The sequence below is a fragment of the Alosa sapidissima genome, chromosome 10 (assembly GCF_018492685.1).
Source record: "Alosa sapidissima isolate fAloSap1 chromosome 10, fAloSap1.pri, whole genome shotgun sequence".
Lineage (NCBI taxonomy): Eukaryota > Metazoa > Chordata > Actinopteri > Clupeiformes > Clupeidae > Alosa > Alosa sapidissima.
Genome location: NC_055966.1, coordinates 19,340,574 through 19,358,767, shown reverse-complemented (window position 1 = coordinate 19,358,767; position 18,194 = coordinate 19,340,574). Strand labels below are relative to the sequence as shown.

At 43.0% G+C, this 18,194-nt stretch overlaps 2 protein-coding genes across 4 annotated transcripts in view; both read left to right on the top strand.

The window, feature by feature from the left end:
• myom3 (myomesin 3) overlaps window positions 1-14,467 on the top strand; it is a 46,536-nt gene extending 32,069 nt beyond the window's left edge. For 2 of the 3 annotated variants that reach the window (XM_042107110.1, XM_042107109.1), the window contains exons 15-37: window positions 376-559; window positions 797-971; window positions 1,439-1,560; window positions 3,605-3,792; window positions 5,060-5,186; window positions 6,110-6,291; window positions 6,407-6,521; window positions 6,615-6,771; window positions 6,992-7,098; window positions 7,683-7,727; window positions 7,950-8,086; window positions 9,749-9,893; window positions 10,413-10,472; window positions 10,876-10,943; window positions 11,227-11,337; window positions 11,534-11,621; window positions 11,741-11,779; window positions 12,037-12,142; window positions 12,899-13,062; window positions 13,202-13,238; window positions 13,437-13,459; window positions 13,582-13,637; window positions 14,027-14,467. In XM_042107110.1, coding sequence (XP_041963044.1) covers window positions 376-559; window positions 797-971; window positions 1,439-1,560; window positions 3,605-3,792; window positions 5,060-5,186; window positions 6,110-6,291; window positions 6,407-6,521; window positions 6,615-6,771; window positions 6,992-7,098; window positions 7,683-7,727; window positions 7,950-8,086; window positions 9,749-9,893; window positions 10,413-10,472; window positions 10,876-10,943; window positions 11,227-11,337; window positions 11,534-11,621; window positions 11,741-11,779; window positions 12,037-12,142; window positions 12,899-13,062; window positions 13,202-13,238; window positions 13,437-13,459; window positions 13,582-13,637; window positions 14,027-14,293 — 2,703 coding nt within the window. In that variant the 3' untranslated portion in view covers window positions 14,294-14,467. The remainder of the gene's footprint in view (window positions 1-375; window positions 560-796; window positions 972-1,438; window positions 1,561-3,604; window positions 3,793-5,059; window positions 5,187-6,109; window positions 6,292-6,406; window positions 6,522-6,614; window positions 6,772-6,991; window positions 7,099-7,682; window positions 7,728-7,949; window positions 8,087-9,748; window positions 9,894-10,412; window positions 10,473-10,875; window positions 10,944-11,226; window positions 11,338-11,533; window positions 11,622-11,740; window positions 11,780-12,036; window positions 12,143-12,898; window positions 13,063-13,201; window positions 13,239-13,436; window positions 13,460-13,581; window positions 13,638-14,026) is intronic. The other variant, XM_042107111.1, reaches the window with a different exon arrangement.
• A 1,615-nt stretch (window positions 14,468-16,082) lies between these two features.
• On the top strand, window positions 16,083-18,037 carry fabp10a (fatty acid binding protein 10a, liver basic). The gene is made up of 4 exons (XM_042107121.1): window positions 16,083-16,240; window positions 16,925-17,097; window positions 17,404-17,493; window positions 17,923-18,037. Exons 1-4 carry the CDS (start codon window positions 16,174-16,176, stop codon window positions 17,971-17,973), a joined length of 381 nt encoding a protein of 126 aa, XP_041963055.1. The 5' UTR covers window positions 16,083-16,173; the 3' UTR covers window positions 17,974-18,037.
• Window positions 18,038-18,194: the final 157 nt, after the last annotated feature.

Here is an 18,194-nt window from a genome sequence, read left to right as displayed (position 1 = left end):
GATGGGTTACGCTCAGCTACAGTATGTTGTGTCATGTTTGAGGAGTGATTGACTCTTAGTTGCACGCAAGTGTAACATTCCTTCAATATAAATAGTATCAAGACAGATGGATGACACAAAATGATATGTAGATGAAGTAGTCAGTCAGGTTTAGAGGTAAACGTGATTTTAATAGCCTAAACTTAAGCCAAATTATAAATGAGACAATGACTATTAAAGACAAAAAAGCCTTCAATCTGAAGCTGTACTGAACTGAAACGCTACCGTAGGCTTACACTTTTAGTATTTGCCAGGTTCTGCATTCTACAGTTACTCTGAGTGAGTGAGTGTGGCTCAGACTTTGTTTTGCATGTTGTTTCATTGGCTGATTCTCAGTCCGTTGAAGGGAAGAACAGTTGGTGTTTGGCCAGCATGGACACAGTGGTCAGCTCCCCAAGATTTGTCGCCTTTAACCTCCAGAAGGGCACATCCTACAACTTCCGTGTGCGTTCGGTCAACAAATACGGTGTGAGTGATCCATCTGAGCCAAGTGAACCAGTCACGCTGGGGAAAGCTCAAGGTCAGTCATGGATGAGAAATAGCTCTCGTAATATACAAGGATTTATCTGATGTGTCTGGTCTGATGGCGAGAGAGAGAGAAAGTGTGTGTGTGTGTGACATGTCATGTACGATTTTTCGAAGTTGTATTTTCTGGTGCCTGCATCATCTATCTTACCAGTTGTTTTGATTGCTCATATCTCATCTTTATATTCTCTCATCTCCCACCCCACCCCAACGTTCCCCTTCTCCTTCCCAGCAACACCTCCTGCTCCTAAGAGCGTCCAGGCCACGAGGGACACCGACTCGTCTGTCCTGCTGCAGTGGACAAAGCCCAAGGACATAGAGGGCATTCTAGGATACTATCTGTACTTCAGTGAGGCTGGGAAGAGTGAATGGAGGACCATCAACAACAAACCCATCACCGCGAACAGGTCCATTCATCAATCCCACTCATCAATCCCATAAGCCAGCTTCTTTTAGAGCTGCATATGTCTAAACATACAGGCTGTTATCTGTCAACATGTTATATGTGGCGGAAGCCTGTACATTCAAGGTTAACATTATACAGAGTGTCCTATCTCTCAGTTTCATACAATCTTATCAGAGAAATGAGTGGCACAAACAGTAAGCATTATAGTAGATGTCAAATTGGACAGGGAAACCCACTGAAGCATGTAATGTTTCTTTAACCTCCAATTTTACTTCATCAGAGAGGATTACAAATCTCATCATCTTTGAACATATGGTGTCTCTTATCCTAACTGTGCTGTCTAAATGAGACAATTATATGATAAAGAGCTGATAGTGACAGCTATCTTTTCTCTCTGCATACCTGAAACTTTGGCTATGTGTGCTCAGAACCCTTCAGGCATATTCAGGTAACGTTTTCTCACCCCAGATTTACTGTCCATGGCTTGACCAAGGGGAAGCAGTATGTGTTCCGCGCGAAGTCCGTGGGACGTGCCGGAAACAGCCAATACTCTGACGAGTCAGAACCGGTCCTGGTCAAATCGGCCGTATGTGAGTACTTAACCCGACTGGCCACGGGTGGCCCACCGGCACACACACACACACTGCCGTGCCAAGAGATCCACTGAAGTTAAGATGCAAACCAGCTAGCGCCGGACCGGCTGTCATGTAACTTTACCAGTCAATGGAGGAGTGCTGTAAGGTTGCTGCGTTTAAGACAGCTTGAATCCTACAGAATTCCACGTAGCTCCTTTAAACGACGAAGAACATAGATAGAGTCTTTAATCTCCCCAGGGGGGAATCGTTTTCACACATCAGTCCAGGTTCCACAGGTAAGAATGTGGGCACAGCACCACATAAGAGAAGAACCCCCTCTGTGGTCAAAGCAAACAGAAAGAAAACCTTGATCTTGTATGCTATATACAGCACTGCACCACTATGACACAATTGGACTTTAGAACCATCCAGCCCCTGGAATGGGACACAGTGTATAATGTTCCATAATTCAAAACACTACATGACTTGGGAAATATCGCTTCCTTCACCTTCAATGAGAGGGGTTTTTTGGTGTAGAGGTAATCTATCTAGCAAAGGAGCACCTCCATTCCTGGCACAGTTGTGACCTATAATAGCAGTTCTGATTATCTCTGTGGTGCTGCCGGCTCCCCAGTAATAGCGTCTCATTTCGCCTGTCACTCATCCTGATGTAATTTACCAATGCACTGATGTAGGATCAGATAATGACAGGCCTGACATTTCTGTCCCATTCATGTAAACTGGGTCCTGCTGTATCCTGAGATGAACCAAAGGACACGCAGACGCACATCGTCAGCACTTTGGTTCTGCTGTACGGCACTCAAGAGCTCCACAGAGCGAAGTCTCATTACTCATTTCAGTCAGCAAAGAGTGGGAAAATAAAGAGGGGAAGGAAGAAAGAATGAAAGAAAGAAAGAAAGAAAGAAATGGTGTGAGATGGAGAGAGAAATAGAGTGGGAGAAAGGGAAAAGAGAGTGCTCCAGCGATCAAGTGAGGGGGATACAAATGGGTCAAAATAAATTAGTTATTTCAGCACCCGAATGTCAGTGGAATGAGATATTGTAGGTTGTCTGTGATTTGCTGCTCTGGCCGGATGGTTGATTGCTCACCCTTGACTTGTGGGGGCACGAGGGCTCAGCCAGCTTTTTATCAAGCCTCAGCGCTCTATAGATTAACTAATTAAAGCCGTTGCACAGACAGAAAATTACCTTAACTGGATTTCCATTTATTAACCAGCCACTGATTCAAGAGTTTGTTGATTTGATTAGATAATGAAACAGGGGCTGACACACAGCAAAAAGGGGGGGCGGGGGGGGGGGCTTGGAGAGCATAAACACAAGATCAGCGTCATAAAAGTGGTGGAACATTACGGAAAAGAGTCACGTAGGACGGACGCTGCTGCGGCTGGTTCCCCTCTGTCGTCCTCATACAGAGCGAAGTGTCCACTCCATGCCTCCATGCCTCCATGGCTACTGACGTCCAGGGCAGTTTGTTGTATGCTTTGGTCTTATTGTTTTTTTTTGCCAGCTTGAAGCGTTAATCAATCCTCATGACTGTCCAGTGTGTAAGAACGGTATCTTTTTGTTCAGGTTGGGATATTTCTCCAGTGTTCCTACCTCTCTCTCTCTCTCTCTCTCTCTCTCCCTCTCTATCTCCCTCTCTCTCTCCCTATCTCCTTTTCCTATATACAGTATCTGTCACTCACTCTTTCTTATTGCATTTATTTTTTCTTTCTTTCTTTTTCTCTATCTCTTTTCTCCATCTCTTACTCATTACATCTATTCTCTACATGATTTCTCTCTCTCTCTCTCTTTTACTCTCTCTATAATCTCCATCTCTCTCTCTCTCTCTCTTTACCCCCATTCTCCCTCTATAATCTCCATCTCTCTCTCTCTCTCTCTCTCTCTCTCTCTCTTTACCCCCATTCTCCCTCTATAATCTCCATCTCTCTCTCTCTCTCTCTCTCTCTCTCTCTTTACCCCCATTCTCTCTCGATAATCTCCATCTCTCTCTCTATCTCTCTTTACGTCCATCTCTATCTCTCCATCTCTCTGGCCAGATGTCCCATCCCCTCCGTCGGCCATTGTCCTGCTCCACTGCTCTGGCTCGGAGATGCTGCTCAACTGGAGAGCTCCGTCCTGGGACGGCGGCTCTCCTGTCCAGGGCTACTACCTGGACCAGAGAGAGAAGGCCGAGACCACCTGGCGTGAGGTGAACATCAAGCCCATCAAAGAGCGACTCTTCAAGGTGACTTGGCATTTTCCCCCTCATACTCGTGCTGGGTTTCGGTGACAGGCATTGATGTTTTTTTTTTCTGCCTGGGCTGACTTTTATGTGTCTTCCTCCCGTCGCGCTCTTTTGCCAGCTGAAGTGGGTTACGCCTGCAGTGAGCCGTGTCCCCCGAGACCTCATTAAAGCTTAAAATCCAAAAGCCTCTGTCCCTCGTTCTGCGCGGTGACGGTCTTAATTAGCTCACCTTTAAAATGTGGTCAGGGAGAGACAGCATGGCGACCAGTCTCCACACATTGAGTGCACACACACACACGCACACACACACACACACACACACACACACACACACTCACACACACACACACACACACACACACACTCACTCACTCATGTAGTCACCCAGCCCTTCCCTTCCTCTTTCCCATTGCTGCACTACTGGAAGACTACCCCTGGGCTTCCGTGAGCTGGAATCTTTGACACATGGAGCATGATAAATGTGTAGACTATTGTTGTTTGGGAAGAGGTCCGATTAACTTCAGTCAGAGCTGAAACAGTTTGACAGAAACAGCGGACATTACATTTCCTGTGGGATGCACGTGCAACCTTGTGGCATTTATCTACCAGCATGCTTGCTTTTTGGGCACAGCGCCCCCTGTTGGGCAGCTATATCTGAAAATATATCTGCTATATCTGAAAAAAAAAAGTTCCTCGTTACTTTCTCCATCAAATCGCATTATTATTATCTTGGCTGGTATTGCCATATCCTGTTCATATTATATCTCAATAAATGCAGCATTAATTAGGTTGTATTGATCATGGAGAGACAGGGACGTGAGGCCAGTTGGGTCCGGCTGCTAGAGAACCGCTGCCTTCCTGGGCCTAGCCGCTCATTGGACAGTCAGGGAGACGAGCCACCCATCGAGCCTCATTAGAGGCCGTCTGAAAGGCGAACCCCTTAGGACTTGCACCGCACATCCAGTACAACCCGCCATAGTGAGGAAACATTCTACTGCCATCTAGTGTTCAGAGGTGGAAGAACAACTCCATCTGTGAGCGTCGAAGCATCTCCATGCTCCCTCGAAGCTTTTCTTTCCGGTCTGGTCAGTCAAGCTGTTGGAAAATTGAAGTCATTGGTCAGCTGAACACCGATAGCTTTTGTCTTAGATATGTATTGAAATTATTTGTAATATCAGGCACTGAATCCAAACTGTTTTTACCACATGCTGTTTTCTCCATGTCTTTCTCCACAAATGACTCCCAGCTTGTCTGTGCGACTCTGCAGGTAACTAATCTCCATGAGGGGCAGTACTATCAGTTCCATGTGTTTGCTGCAAATATTGTCGGCACTGGCAAGCCCTCAAATCCCAGTGAGTTTTTTCTGTGTGAGGAATGGACAATGGCAGAGCCAGGTGAGTGTGTACACAAACCACATCCACACACACACATATACACAAAAACCACATCTCTCTCTCTCTCTCAGACACACACACACACACACACACGCACACACACACACACACACACATACACCACTGTGCACACACACACAGAGGGAGAGTGACTCACAGACACTATTAGCACATTTAATGCTGCTGTTTACACTGTTACCACTGTTACATGTTACCACTGTTACCACTGTAAACACTAAGAAAGAAAAACATATAGACTCAGGAGCTGATGCACTTAAAGCAACGCCAAAGAACTTTCCCTCTTTCGCACGCACGCTATTTGTTTATCCAGCACCGGCTTCGCATATAACGATGTCCACAGACAAGGTAGAATATTTTGCATGACTTATAAAAGTATGATGTATTGCGATGCAAGTCAAATTTGTAGTTTCTTATGTCTCATTCCATCGAGCTACACATCCGCTACCCGATCTGGCAAACTTACATAGTGCGGTTATAGCCGATAGAGGGCCGCGAAGCGAATGCAGAAGTGCCGTTCACCCTGTTACAAGTTGATGAACCACTGAAACGATTTTGGAAACATTATTTTAAGGTACAAAAAACTCTTTGGTGTTGCTTTAAGAATAGTGCCTGTTTCATGCTTTGCTTGTGCCTTAAAACATGGCATGATATGTACAAACAGACTGCACATGAGTAAGAACACATTTTACACATTAGATGGATGGATGGGTAAGTTGATGGATGGATGGATAAATGCCTTAATAAGTAATTAGGTGGAAGGAGGGCTCTATGGATATGCAAACAAATGAGTCCATTGATGGATTGCTGGATGAGTGGATGAAGAGACGCAAAAACTGACAAATGGAAGATGGTCGGTGACAGCTAGTGACAGATTCCACTCTCCCCATCATCCGTCCTCTCAGGCCCCCCCTATGACCTGGAGTTCCGTGAGGTCCGCAGGAACTCCCTGGTGCTCATGTGGGCAGTGCCTGTGTATAAGGGCCAATCAGAGATCAGCGGCTATATGATTGAGCTCAGCGAAGGGCAGGAGTCTGAGGACTGGACACCTGTGAATGAGGAGCCAGTCACAAGCACTCACTTTAAGGTGTGTATGTTATTGGTATTAATATCTGATAAGGGGTTGTGTTATAAGTCCTGTGATGTGGCTGTTGATATGTTGATATAAGTGTGTGATATGGCTGTTCCCATTTCCTGCTCAGGTATCTGGCCTCAAAGCAGGTCAGACATATCGTCTGCGTGTCTCTGGTGTCAATGAAGCTGGTGTGGGCATGCCCTCCCTGCCCTCTGAGCCAATCACAGCTCAAACTAAACCAGGTATACAGCACCACACATAACATCTCCTACCATCTCAAATTCCGTTTGTGCTCCTCCATGTGCAGGCCTAAATGATGATTACTTTCTCCTCAGGAACTAAGGAGGTGGAGATTGGAGTGGATAACGATGGCTTTATTTACCTGGCCTTTGAGGTGGATGAAATGACCAAGGACAGCAAGTTTGTCTGGAGCAAGAACTATGACGAGGCTATTGATGCCGGAAGAGTCAGGGTGGAGACTAAGAATAATAAGTAAGGAGAGAATAGCTGTGTGTCTCTCTGTGTGCGTTTGTGTATGTATGTGTATGTATGTGTGTTTGTGTATGTATGTGTTAATGTGCATGATCAGCTGTATGCGTGTCCAGTTGTGTGTGTACGTGTGTGTGTGTGTGTGCGTGCGTGCATGTGTGTATGCGTGCATGTGTGTGTGTTCATGTGCGTGTGTATCACGATGCTCTCGATCTCCCTACAGGTCCGTTCTGACCTTTCTTGAGCCGACTGAGGAAGACCTGGGCCTGTACACAGTGGAGCTCAGCGACAACCCTGAAGCCTCCTCCAGCTACACCTTCACTGCTGAGGGTACGCCACAGCCCTCCTCTCCCTCCTGTTCCCTATCCTTCTTCCCTATCTTGCTCGCTCACAACTCACTCTGTCATTTTCTGTTCTCTGAATAGAACCCCGTTAGCGCTCAATTTGCCATGCTCTCATCCCCACTGTGCAGGCTTCACTACAGCTTTGTAGGCCTGTACAGTTATCATTTGCACACAAAATACATATACATATCATGCTCAAGTGATGCATTTTTTTGCAGCCGCCAAGAAAACCAAGAATAGATGCCAAAGAACTTCACATTAACTGGATGAGTGACTGACTGCATTTGTAGAGAATCTATGTGCATTTTTGAATATTCATTAAGTTGCACAAAATGGATTTTTTTATGCATTTATGCTCAATACCCACCCGCACAAGCTTCAGCTCTGGAGCACATCTGGGCCAATGGGCCTCCCTTATCGGAGTCAACCTCATGAATCATTCTGCTTGGGAAATATGCATCTGTGTCAGGCACAATGCAGATGTTAATGTACCACTTAGCCTCTCAGAAATCTCTCCCTCTCTCCCCCTCTCTCTCACTCTCTCTCTCTCTCTTGTGTTTCATTTCTCAGACCTCGAGCGTCTCACAGAGTTGGGCTGGCACATCAGAAACCCATGTAAGTGAGATAAATGGAGGTACTTGGCTGGGGCACAGCTAATGAATTACCCAGGCTCCTTGCATTTGTTGTCCCCACAATATTTATGCCCTTTTCCCCCGAAAGCTTGTGTCATTTCTTTGTTTTTGCCCCTCATCTGCATGTTTGTTTATGGTCTTTTCTGATTATGGTTTGTGTTGATGTCTCTGAACACGTGTTTGTTGGATGCTGTGTCTGGGTCAGTGATCCAGCTGAAGTCAGGCTGGAAAGTGGACGTGTCGGAGCAGGGTAATGTTCGCCTGTGGCTACAGACTGAAGCCCTGTCCAATGCTGCTGAACTGAGGCTCATCCTCAACGACAAAGAGATCTCCAGCACACAGGTACACATGCACACACACAGACACACACACACACACACACACACACACACACACACACACACACACACACACACACACACACACACACACATAAGCAGGCTATAATTTAGCCAGAGCAAACAAATATAGTCATTTGCCTTAAAGGTTATACATATACGTAGCCACAGTGTTATGAAACTGCTCTGAAAATAGCCAGTGTTGGAGATGAAGGAGAGAGTAGCTGGGCCATGTGTCTTAATCTTACCTGGGGATTTAGCACTTTCATTATGAAATGGTTTACGTACACAGGGTTTCATAACATTTGTTGTAGGCTGCTTCATTCATCTTAAACTCTTTGTTTTAGACACATTCAGTGTCCCTGTTTGACCCTACTGTTATCTAATCGGTATAAAACACATTGATCTCAATACAAATTTCATGTTTTTGAAATTGCACTGTGCCTATTTACAAGGGCATTGTTCCCACCTCTTTTGGGGTCTACCATCAAATGTTGGGCCTCTATAGAAAGCTGAGAACCTGTAGTTTTCGTATGAAACAGTCAAAATAACTGTGTGATGTACTCACACAGAGTTACAGAGGCTAGAATATAGTTTTTTCTTTCTGCCGGATTACAAGCATCTCTGAACTGACCACATTTCATCCCTCTAGGTCACTTGATATCCCTTAGAAACACAACTGAGCCCTAGAACCAGGTCTTGTGAAGCTGTGTGCAAAAGTAGATCAATATAGAATGAAAATATGAGTGCTTTAGACCATTATTTGCCAAGGTATGCTCATGCGTTTTGTAAAATGCCTATGGAAACTCCCCATAGGACTTTTTGTTATCCAAAATGCATACTGACACTCAAGTGCTTACTGCACATGAACCCCTTTGTGTAGAAGCATAACCCTGGTCTCAAATGAAAGGTAACACTTTGAGGTTTCATGTGGACTATTTATATTGTATGTCAGGTGTTCTGATATAGACTGACTACACAAAATATGGAATAATTACAAAAAAAGTCTCTATTTTTGCATTTAGTTTGTTGGTTCAATGAGTGTGTAAGATAGACTATACATCTGTACAACTAATATTGGATAATACAACATGAAGATTACATTTCTATGGATTCTTGTGAATATTTCAGTACCCAATATGTTGCATCTACTTATGGTGCTGCAGCTACACTGCAGCCAGAAGTCAGGGTTGCCCCAAAAGCGGAGGAGGGGGAGGGGGGCATTTTGGATCAAATTTAATTGAGACATAATAAAATGAATCTGAGAATGTAAAGCACTATACAGATTGTACATGAAAAAAGTTGTAATTTTTGGATTCCCAAGAGCCAAAGCTTTGAAATGGTGTATAACATTACTATGCTACATAGCAATATGGTGCATACAATTGATTTAGAATGTTGGGGCGAGGTGGGGGAGGGGGGTAACCGTCCCGCCGGCGGGACACTGAAAATTATGTTTGATGTCATGCTATTGCGATGCTCTGGTTCAATTTCTGTTCACTTTAGCTGAAATATACCGGTAAGTGCTAATTAAATAAAAAAAATTGGTGTTGCTTGGGGACAATGTCAAGGACATTTACAGTGAACACATCTGTGGTCGTGGTAATGGCCATTTTTTTAATTGTCCATTTTGATGTATCTGCTCCTGCCATGCCCTTAAACGAAGGCCCGCAAGATCAACTTTGACAAGGCCAATGGTCTGGTGGAGATCCTGTTCGACCAGCTGTCCAGGGAGGATGAGGGCTCGTACACTGCACAGATGAGAGACGGCCGTGCCAAGAACCAGTTCACCCTGGTGTTTGTGGATGAGAGTGAGTTCACCCTCTGATAGCAGAGTGTGTATAGTGCCCCAGTGAGTTTGCTGTTGAGAATTTGTTCAGAGGGCAAAGGTGCGCAGAGTTTGAAATCATATAATTTGCATACACTACATAATATGTGTCTGAAGCCCAAGAGACCAGAATAAGATTATACTGCAGGATAGTAATGATCAGGTCATGAACTAATCTCAGGCCTCAGGTGAATAATGTAGCATTTGTATTCAGTCTTGTCTTTACTCACTGCAAGGACATTTGGCATAAGATTAGGTCTTTACACATGGTTACAAATACATCTTCTGACCATATACATAGTACACTGTTATTATTACAGTAACTCACTTGATTTGATTAAATTTAGAGAAAAGGTGCATTGGACTTGTCATTTGTAGTAACTGTTATTCAGGTTAACTGTGACTAAAGTGTGATAATGTAACATAATTTTGTAAGGTATACATAATAAATTCACATTGTTGCATTTGTCATTTACTGAAAAAACGTTTTGTCTTTTCACAGAGTTCCGACAGACTTTGGCCAAATCCCAGGCCAACAGACGGGACTGGAAGAGAAAAGCGGGTGAGTGACCTCCGGGGCACACACCTGCCCCGTGTGCCCTCACCTCAGAGTCCCCCCGGCCAATCACAGCTCTCCATCAAACGGTGTCAGAGTACTGAGGGCGACAGGCCGAGTCCCTCCTCTAGCAGTGAACCGGAGACGCTTCCATTGCTCTGTCTCTATTATTGATGTGGGGGAGCACCCTGCAACATGAAACCCACTACATTCCATTTCCCAGAATCGGTTCTTGCCACTGTAGTGTGCAAGTTGTAGTAGCTTTCCTTTGACTTTTCAAGTTTTTCAAAGCACAAAAGCATTAAAAGTTGTTTGACGTGTTTTTCATAGAGATATTTCATTTTGTCTTGTGGACAAAGTAATCATCAGATATATTCAGAAAGGTTCTCTTTGTCTTTTTTCTCCAAAGGACCTCACTTTGAGCAGTTTTTGTCTTGGGTCGTGACACCAGACTGTGAGATGATAATGACATGCAAGGTAATCCATCACTGTGACATTTTTCAAAAATGTGTGTGTGTGTGTGTGTGTGAGAGAGAGAGAGAGAGAGAGAGAGAGAGAGTGTGTGAGAAAGATAGTAAGAAACCTTATTCACTGACACTATGTATATGGATGCAAAAAAATACAGAAAATTGAACCTGTTCTATAAAAGCTTCTGACAGACAATTGATAGTGTGAGGTTGTATTTGGTTTTTTTTTAATCATCATCAACACAGACTCAGTTTCAAAGGCATTAATGTGCAAGTATACCATCTGAGTACAGGTGACCAACATAAACAAGGACACCACTCTGAAGTGGTTCAAGGACGGAATGGAGCTGAAGCAGGCGGTCACTGACATGAGCAAATGCATTAGCACCCTGACCATTCCTCAGGTGTGTGGCGTCATCACACACACACACACACACACACACACACACAATCAGAGTTTGTGATATGAAATATTAACATAACTCATTTACATAAAATAATGTGATCCTGGTGTAAAATTATTCTTTTCATAATTGGTTATAATGGACCTTGTTAATTATCAGTTGATGATATGATGACCAAGCCACGTTCCTCCACCAGGTGACCAAGGGGGAGGCAGGTGTGTACAAGGTAGTGGTGTCGGACAGCAGAGGGGAGGACGAGAGCGTTCTGGAGCTGCTGAATGAAGGTGAGGCCTGTGACTGACCAGTGACCACTGTCTCATCAATAAGCTCCTGCTTTATTCTCCAGTCTGTCACTTCAAAACCTGCTGCCACTCCAAATGCTGTCTGTGTTTGTGATCGGCAGAGTTCGACCGGCTCATGCAGCACCTGAGTAAAGCCTGTGGTGAGTGTGTGTACGCCACTTTTCACATTGGGAATTTAATTCAGTCAGGAAGAGAGAAGATACAATGTTTGAGTTCATCCTGGAACAGATGGGGTCTTCTCCTCCTCTTACATCAAGGGCTCTTATGCTCTGTGTGTGTGTGAGTGTGTGTGCGTGCGGCCGTGCGTGCATGCATGTGTGTGTGTGAGGTGTGTGTGTGTGTGTGTCTGGTGTATTTCTTTGAGTGTGTGCCCTCTCATGCCTTATCTGTTGTGCAGCCTTGTCTGCTAGTCCAATGAGGATCCAGTGCACTGCTGAAGGCTTCAAGCTCTACTGTTCCCTGAAGTATTACCTGAGCTACCTAAAGACCAGCTGGCACTTCAAGTGAGTAGGCCCATTCAGGCATTCTACAATTCAAAGCCTTGAGTGCTGACAGGTAAAACGTGACCAGCATTTCCTGTCCAACACTGTCCTGCTGTGGCATTTCTCAATGAGATCTACAGTACTTGTGCGTGTTACAAATATCACTTTATCACTCAGGCATTAAGCACATCTTCTTATTGCCCTATGTGAATATGAGTCTTATTTGAGATTGAGTCAGAGCTAAAATTCAATACGGTCTAAGATTGTGGGTACAATCTTACTTGAAAAAGTGTGGAGGAGGAATGCAGACCCAACTAGAGGTGCTGGCCAAGAGGTTATCAATTTAAAAGCTGAGTAGCCGCACACTCTGACCTCTCGATATATTTATTAATGACCAACGTTTCGGTGCGCAGCCTGTTTTGAACCTTGATAAAGGCCGTGTGCCGAAATGTTGGTCATTAATAAATATATCAAGAAGTCAGAGTGTGCGACTACTCTGCTTTTACCATCTTAAGTTCATAAAACGAATGTGTTGAAAACAACTGTGTTGTTTTAAACAAATCTCTATGTCCAGATACAACACAGTTTGTTCCTTTTTTACTTGTTGCACAATATGTGTTGAAAATAACATAACTTGCGTTGAAAACAACACAACTTGCATTGTTTCTAAACACATCTCTGTGTCCAGATAGGGACAACACATTAGTTTTAAGAATGTACTTGAAGAGCATTTTATATGCATCTGTGACGATTCGCTGGTGTTGTCGTCGGCTTCAGGGAGAGGAGGATTGATCTGGACGAGAGGACAAAGCCTGGAAGCAGCATGCTGAAGCTGTGGATTGAGATCTTCCATCCAACTGAGAGCGATAAGGGGAAGTACACTCTGGAGATGTTCGATGGTGTGGACACTCACAAACGGTCACTGGACCTGTCTGGCCAAGGTAATGAGCCTCAGCATGGCATATGGTTAATGTCCCGTTCGAAAATGACTGGGCAGATGACTATAAAGATGATGGCCATTATAGGCAAACACATTTCAAAACACTCACTTGATCTCCTTCTCTGTTTCTCCTTTTGAAGCATTTGATGATGCCATGTTGGAATACCAGAGACTGAAGTAAACTAGCTTCCATGCTTTGCATGTTCACTGTGGTAGTCCTGTTGACTAGTGTGTTTGATGTGTGCCTGCCTGTGTGTGTTTTCAAATCTTACTGCATGTCCTTATTAGATGACGCTATCCTTTTTACTGGAGCGCCATGCAAATGCGCTCTGTGGTGGAACCAGTATTAATTGTGTGATTCATTCCTTCCTTCAGGCAAGTTGCGGTGGCCGAGCGAAGTAAGGCCTGGTTTATGTAATATGTGCAGTCATTCTTGTTCTTATATAATCTGCGCTGCGAAGCAGCTAAGTGGGAGCACTGCAGATGTCTAATGTAATCCTGCTTAATTCCCCTCCCGCAGACCGAGCTCGAGTTACCAAGGGCCTGCCTGATGTGGTGGCTATCAAGGAGGAAAAGGTGTGATATGAAATTTAATGAACCATTTCATGTCTGTGTGAGACTTGCAGTTCTTGAAATGAGAAGTTCAAGTGTGAAATGGATTACATCCATTTGTAACATAAAATGAGTCGAAGCTGGCAGTGTACAGTACATTTTCTGTTACATTTCTTTCTTTGAAAATCGACTTGCGGACCTTGTCCACATGGGACTCAAGAACACTTCCAGAATATAAGGCCTTATTTGTAAATATATTTATATTTGTAATATGAACCATTATTGTATAAACTCTTTACAGTTCTGCAGACGACAAAAGCGACATTATTGTACTATTGTTCCCATTTCAGCAGTGTTCTCATGATGACCTCATCATGATTTATCTCTTCTCATATGTCCATCCACTATAACAGTCTCTGTGCCTCACCTGCTTTGCTGATGGGGAACCAGCGCCAGAGATGTTCTGGCTGAAGAACGACAGAGAAGTAGTCACCAGAGACCAGTTCCACGTCGCTAAGGAACACAAGTGCTCCACCCTCACCATCAACAAAGTCACTATGGAAGACTCTGGCAACTATAGCATCTTTGTACGCAACCAGTATGGCACTGAAACGGTTAATGTGACCGTGAGTGTCTATAAGCACGGGGAAAAGCCTCGCGCTGATGCAGTGGAGATGTAGTGTCACTGAGGCCCATGACTTATAAGGGAGCCCGGCCTGCTGTTTGACATCTTCATAGTAGCTTTCATGAGAAATGCCATTACCAGATGCACCTGTTGCATTATTGCTTGTTTGTGTTACGGTGCATTGGCTTTTGACAGCAACACCCAAATAAAAATAATAATAACAAAAAAATGTATTATTTGTGTTTCTCTGTCTGAATAAGAAAAATGAGAGAGAATTTGCTTGTCTATTACCTTTGACAAACAAACTTATTCTCAAGCAAGTACAAACCAGAACCCACCAGTGCTAATTCTGTTTAATTCAAATTACATTACATTGATACAATCTTGTATGTAAAACGGCCCCTGGGCTCACTAACACCATAGAGCAGTGGTTCTCAAACTTTTTCTGTAATTCCCCACTGGAGGTGGGGAATTTTCAAGCCCCACGAGACCCCATCAACCCGGCAAAATGGTAACGTTAAAAAAAAAATCCCACCATTTTGGTTCCACATTACATTTCCCAGCTCAGTCCACTGGATCAGCTGTTATTTTGATTCATATGTTGGTCAGTTTATGACTCCTATGTTTGTGTGTGGCTATTTTGTTTTGAATCTAAGATCTTCCTTGTCAAAAAAGAAAGGCACAAAAAAACAAATGTCCTCCTGTTCATCGCGCCCCACCTGGCATGTCTCTATTCCCCACTAGTGGGGCCCGCCCCACACTTTGAGAACCATTGCAAGTGTGAGCTAGAATGGCTAATTTCATCAAGGAGAAGCAGGAGAGCACACTGTTATACAGTAGATATATGTCCAAAATATACAGTACAATGATGAAAAAGGAACCCGCATGCTTACCATAATTAGTATTGCCTTCGTTCAAAAATCCAATTACTCTGCTATTGATATTATGCTTTTCATGTTAGTCATATATTATAGACCATTACACAGGATGTCTGACACTACACATGTCTCTAAGTCATAATATATGCACAGCAGCCTGTGAAATTGGCTACAAATGTAATCATGTGTGGAGGACATTCTGTATTCTAGGCCAAGAGACACATTGTCATTCATCATCTTCTCTTGTACTGTGTGAAAAAAGTAATTTCAAAATAGATCCACATTAAACTCTCCTTGTCTCTACTTTGCATATCACAGCATTTCATAAGGCATAAGGCTTACTTTATGTATTCATTATGCAATCCTACGTATTCTGTGCAAATGAACAAGCAAACAGTCCTCTGTGTCATTCACCCATGCGTTGTAGTTTTGACCATTGATTTTCAGGCATAACCTCAAGTTTGGGGTTATATTTCTCATGAAATGTTGCCTTGTGGGGGGGGGGGGGGATGAATAAATAAACAAAAAAGACCACACTACAACAAAGCTCTTGAATAAACATCAATGGGTAAATGTGTGGAGTCCCTCAGCTTTGCTGTTACTGATGCAGGTGCACATAACCATCGCATTTTCAAGTCGCCTATTCTTTTGTAGCTTTGTGAAGCGTATATGCATGGATCACATTTCATGCATGTAAATCCTCAGTGGTCTTAGGAATAGATCCTTTGTAAACTTGTTTGAATGATTAGACATATTAATTATAGATGAATAATTAAATGAATATCAGAGTCCATTGTGGAAACAATATTGCGCTGGGAATAGGAGCTGTGCAGAGGGGGGTGAGCAAGCGAACTTTGGGTTGTTCAAACAAAGGCCACCTCCACAGAGTTTGAGCGTTAATGATTAGATGCACATAGACAGGTACACCCAGATGGTATAAATACAGGGCCCACTGTCCTCCTTGTCTTCACATTGTGTTGGGCTTTACACAGCTGTCTCAGGCTCTGACCCATTTGGTGAAGGGAAAACTCAAGGGGGAAAGTAACAGCAATCCAATATGGCCTTCAACGGAACATGGCAAGTGTACACACAGGAGAACTATGAGAACTTCCTCAAAGCCCTCTGTAAGTTCTTTAAGTACAGTACTGTCATAGGGTTACAGAATGCATCTATATTTAACCCTCCTGTTGTGTTTGTTTTATGTTTTCTTGTTATATCTATAGTTAACACATACGTATATTATCATCTAATAGACCTTTGATAAAGGTCATCTTGATAGACATTAAGCTCTTACTTAAGCTCGATTGGATATTACCAGTTTTGAACTTCTACTTGCTATGGCCGTCAGGCCTCATTGACCTGAGCTCATGCAAGTGAGGATGAGGTAGATACTATTGGGGAAAAGTTCCAGTGGGGGCTGGCATAAAAGCAGAGAGGAAGAGTGAGGGTGTGTTTGTGTGTGTGTGAATGTACAGAAACACAGATACAGGGCATCTGATCAATAGCTATGTGCCTGGACTCAATTTTATACAATGTCCATTTTCTCACCCATTCATTTAGCCGGTCCCCTTGACCGGGAATACACCCACATTTTTATGAAAATGATACAAATTTGTTTTTCTGTGTTTAGATGCTATGTGTTAACAAAGTCATGGAGCCTCATGATAGTCAGAGTAAATTAACCATATTTTTGAGGGAAAATAATTGTCTAGCCTATGTGACACCAGTGACACCTAATGGTGAGCTCCAAATAAACTCTATGATGAAAATCTTCAGTGTCTCCTCTAAGTGTTTATCTCCCTATTTAGCACTCCCCGACGATGTCATCAAAATGGCCAAGGACATCAAACCTATAACTGAGATCAAGCAGACTGGCAATGACTTTGTCATCACCTCAAAAACCCCTCACCAGTCTGTCACCAACTCCTTCACCATTGGTAAAGAAGCCGATATCACTACCATGGATGGGAAGAAGCTCAAGGTATTGTATTGTTAAGATGTGGTTAAGCAAATTCAGATACTTGATATAAAATGAGAGACAAAGTATCTGATAAACTAATTTAATTTAATTTCTGTATCGTGAAAGTATTGATACTGTCACTTACAGTATGATGCTTGATGTAATGATATTACGTACTGTATATGGCACCATGATGTTGAAGGCCTTATATTTTTACATTTTAAGACCAAATTGCTAAAGGTACAAACCCAATATCTGTAAGAAAGTGAATGTCAATTTAGCTCCCTCTGTCCCTTTCAACTCTTTTTTTCTCCTTTGTGTTGGCAGTGCACTGTTCAGCTGCAGGGAGGGAAACTCGTCTGTAAGACAGACAAGTTCTCTCATGATCAGGAAATTGTTGGAGGAGAAATGGTAGAGGTCAGTGTCACTTTTAACCTATAAGGCAAAATGTGACTGTCTTGTATGTAGGCCTAAGATATAGACTCTGAGGCAGTCAAAAACTTTGAGGCACACCGATCAAATAAATATACGTTAAAAATCCTTTATTCTAATGGATATGCCTACGTGTTTCAACTCATAGCCTAAGAGTCTTCATCAAGGCAAACATTGGTACCTACCAAGGAATCATGTCATGACCCACTGTCTATGGTCATGACCAACACATGACAAATTAGTTAAATTGAGTACATAGTTAAATCAATACAGAACCACAAAATACAAGCAAAGTTCACTTTTAACCTAATTTAATTCAGTTAAACACCATCAGTGTGTATTTCAACAGCAACTCTTGCAACAGGATTATTGGCATTTATAAGTGTTAATTCCATCACTTTGTTTCCTCTGCAGAACATGACAGTAGGAGGAGTAACCATGGTCAGAAAGAGCAAGAAAGTATGAGGATTTTCGGAGGACATTTCAGGAGAATATTTAAATAAACTTTGGCATACGACACAAAATTGGACATGATGTGACCTTTGTATTTATTCATAAAAAAATGGAAAAAATCAAGATGTTCTTATATGTTATGGTTATGGGATTTGGCAGATGCTTTTGTCCAAAGTGACATACAAATGCACAACATTAAATTTATAATTTAATAGGGAACAATTTAAAATGTT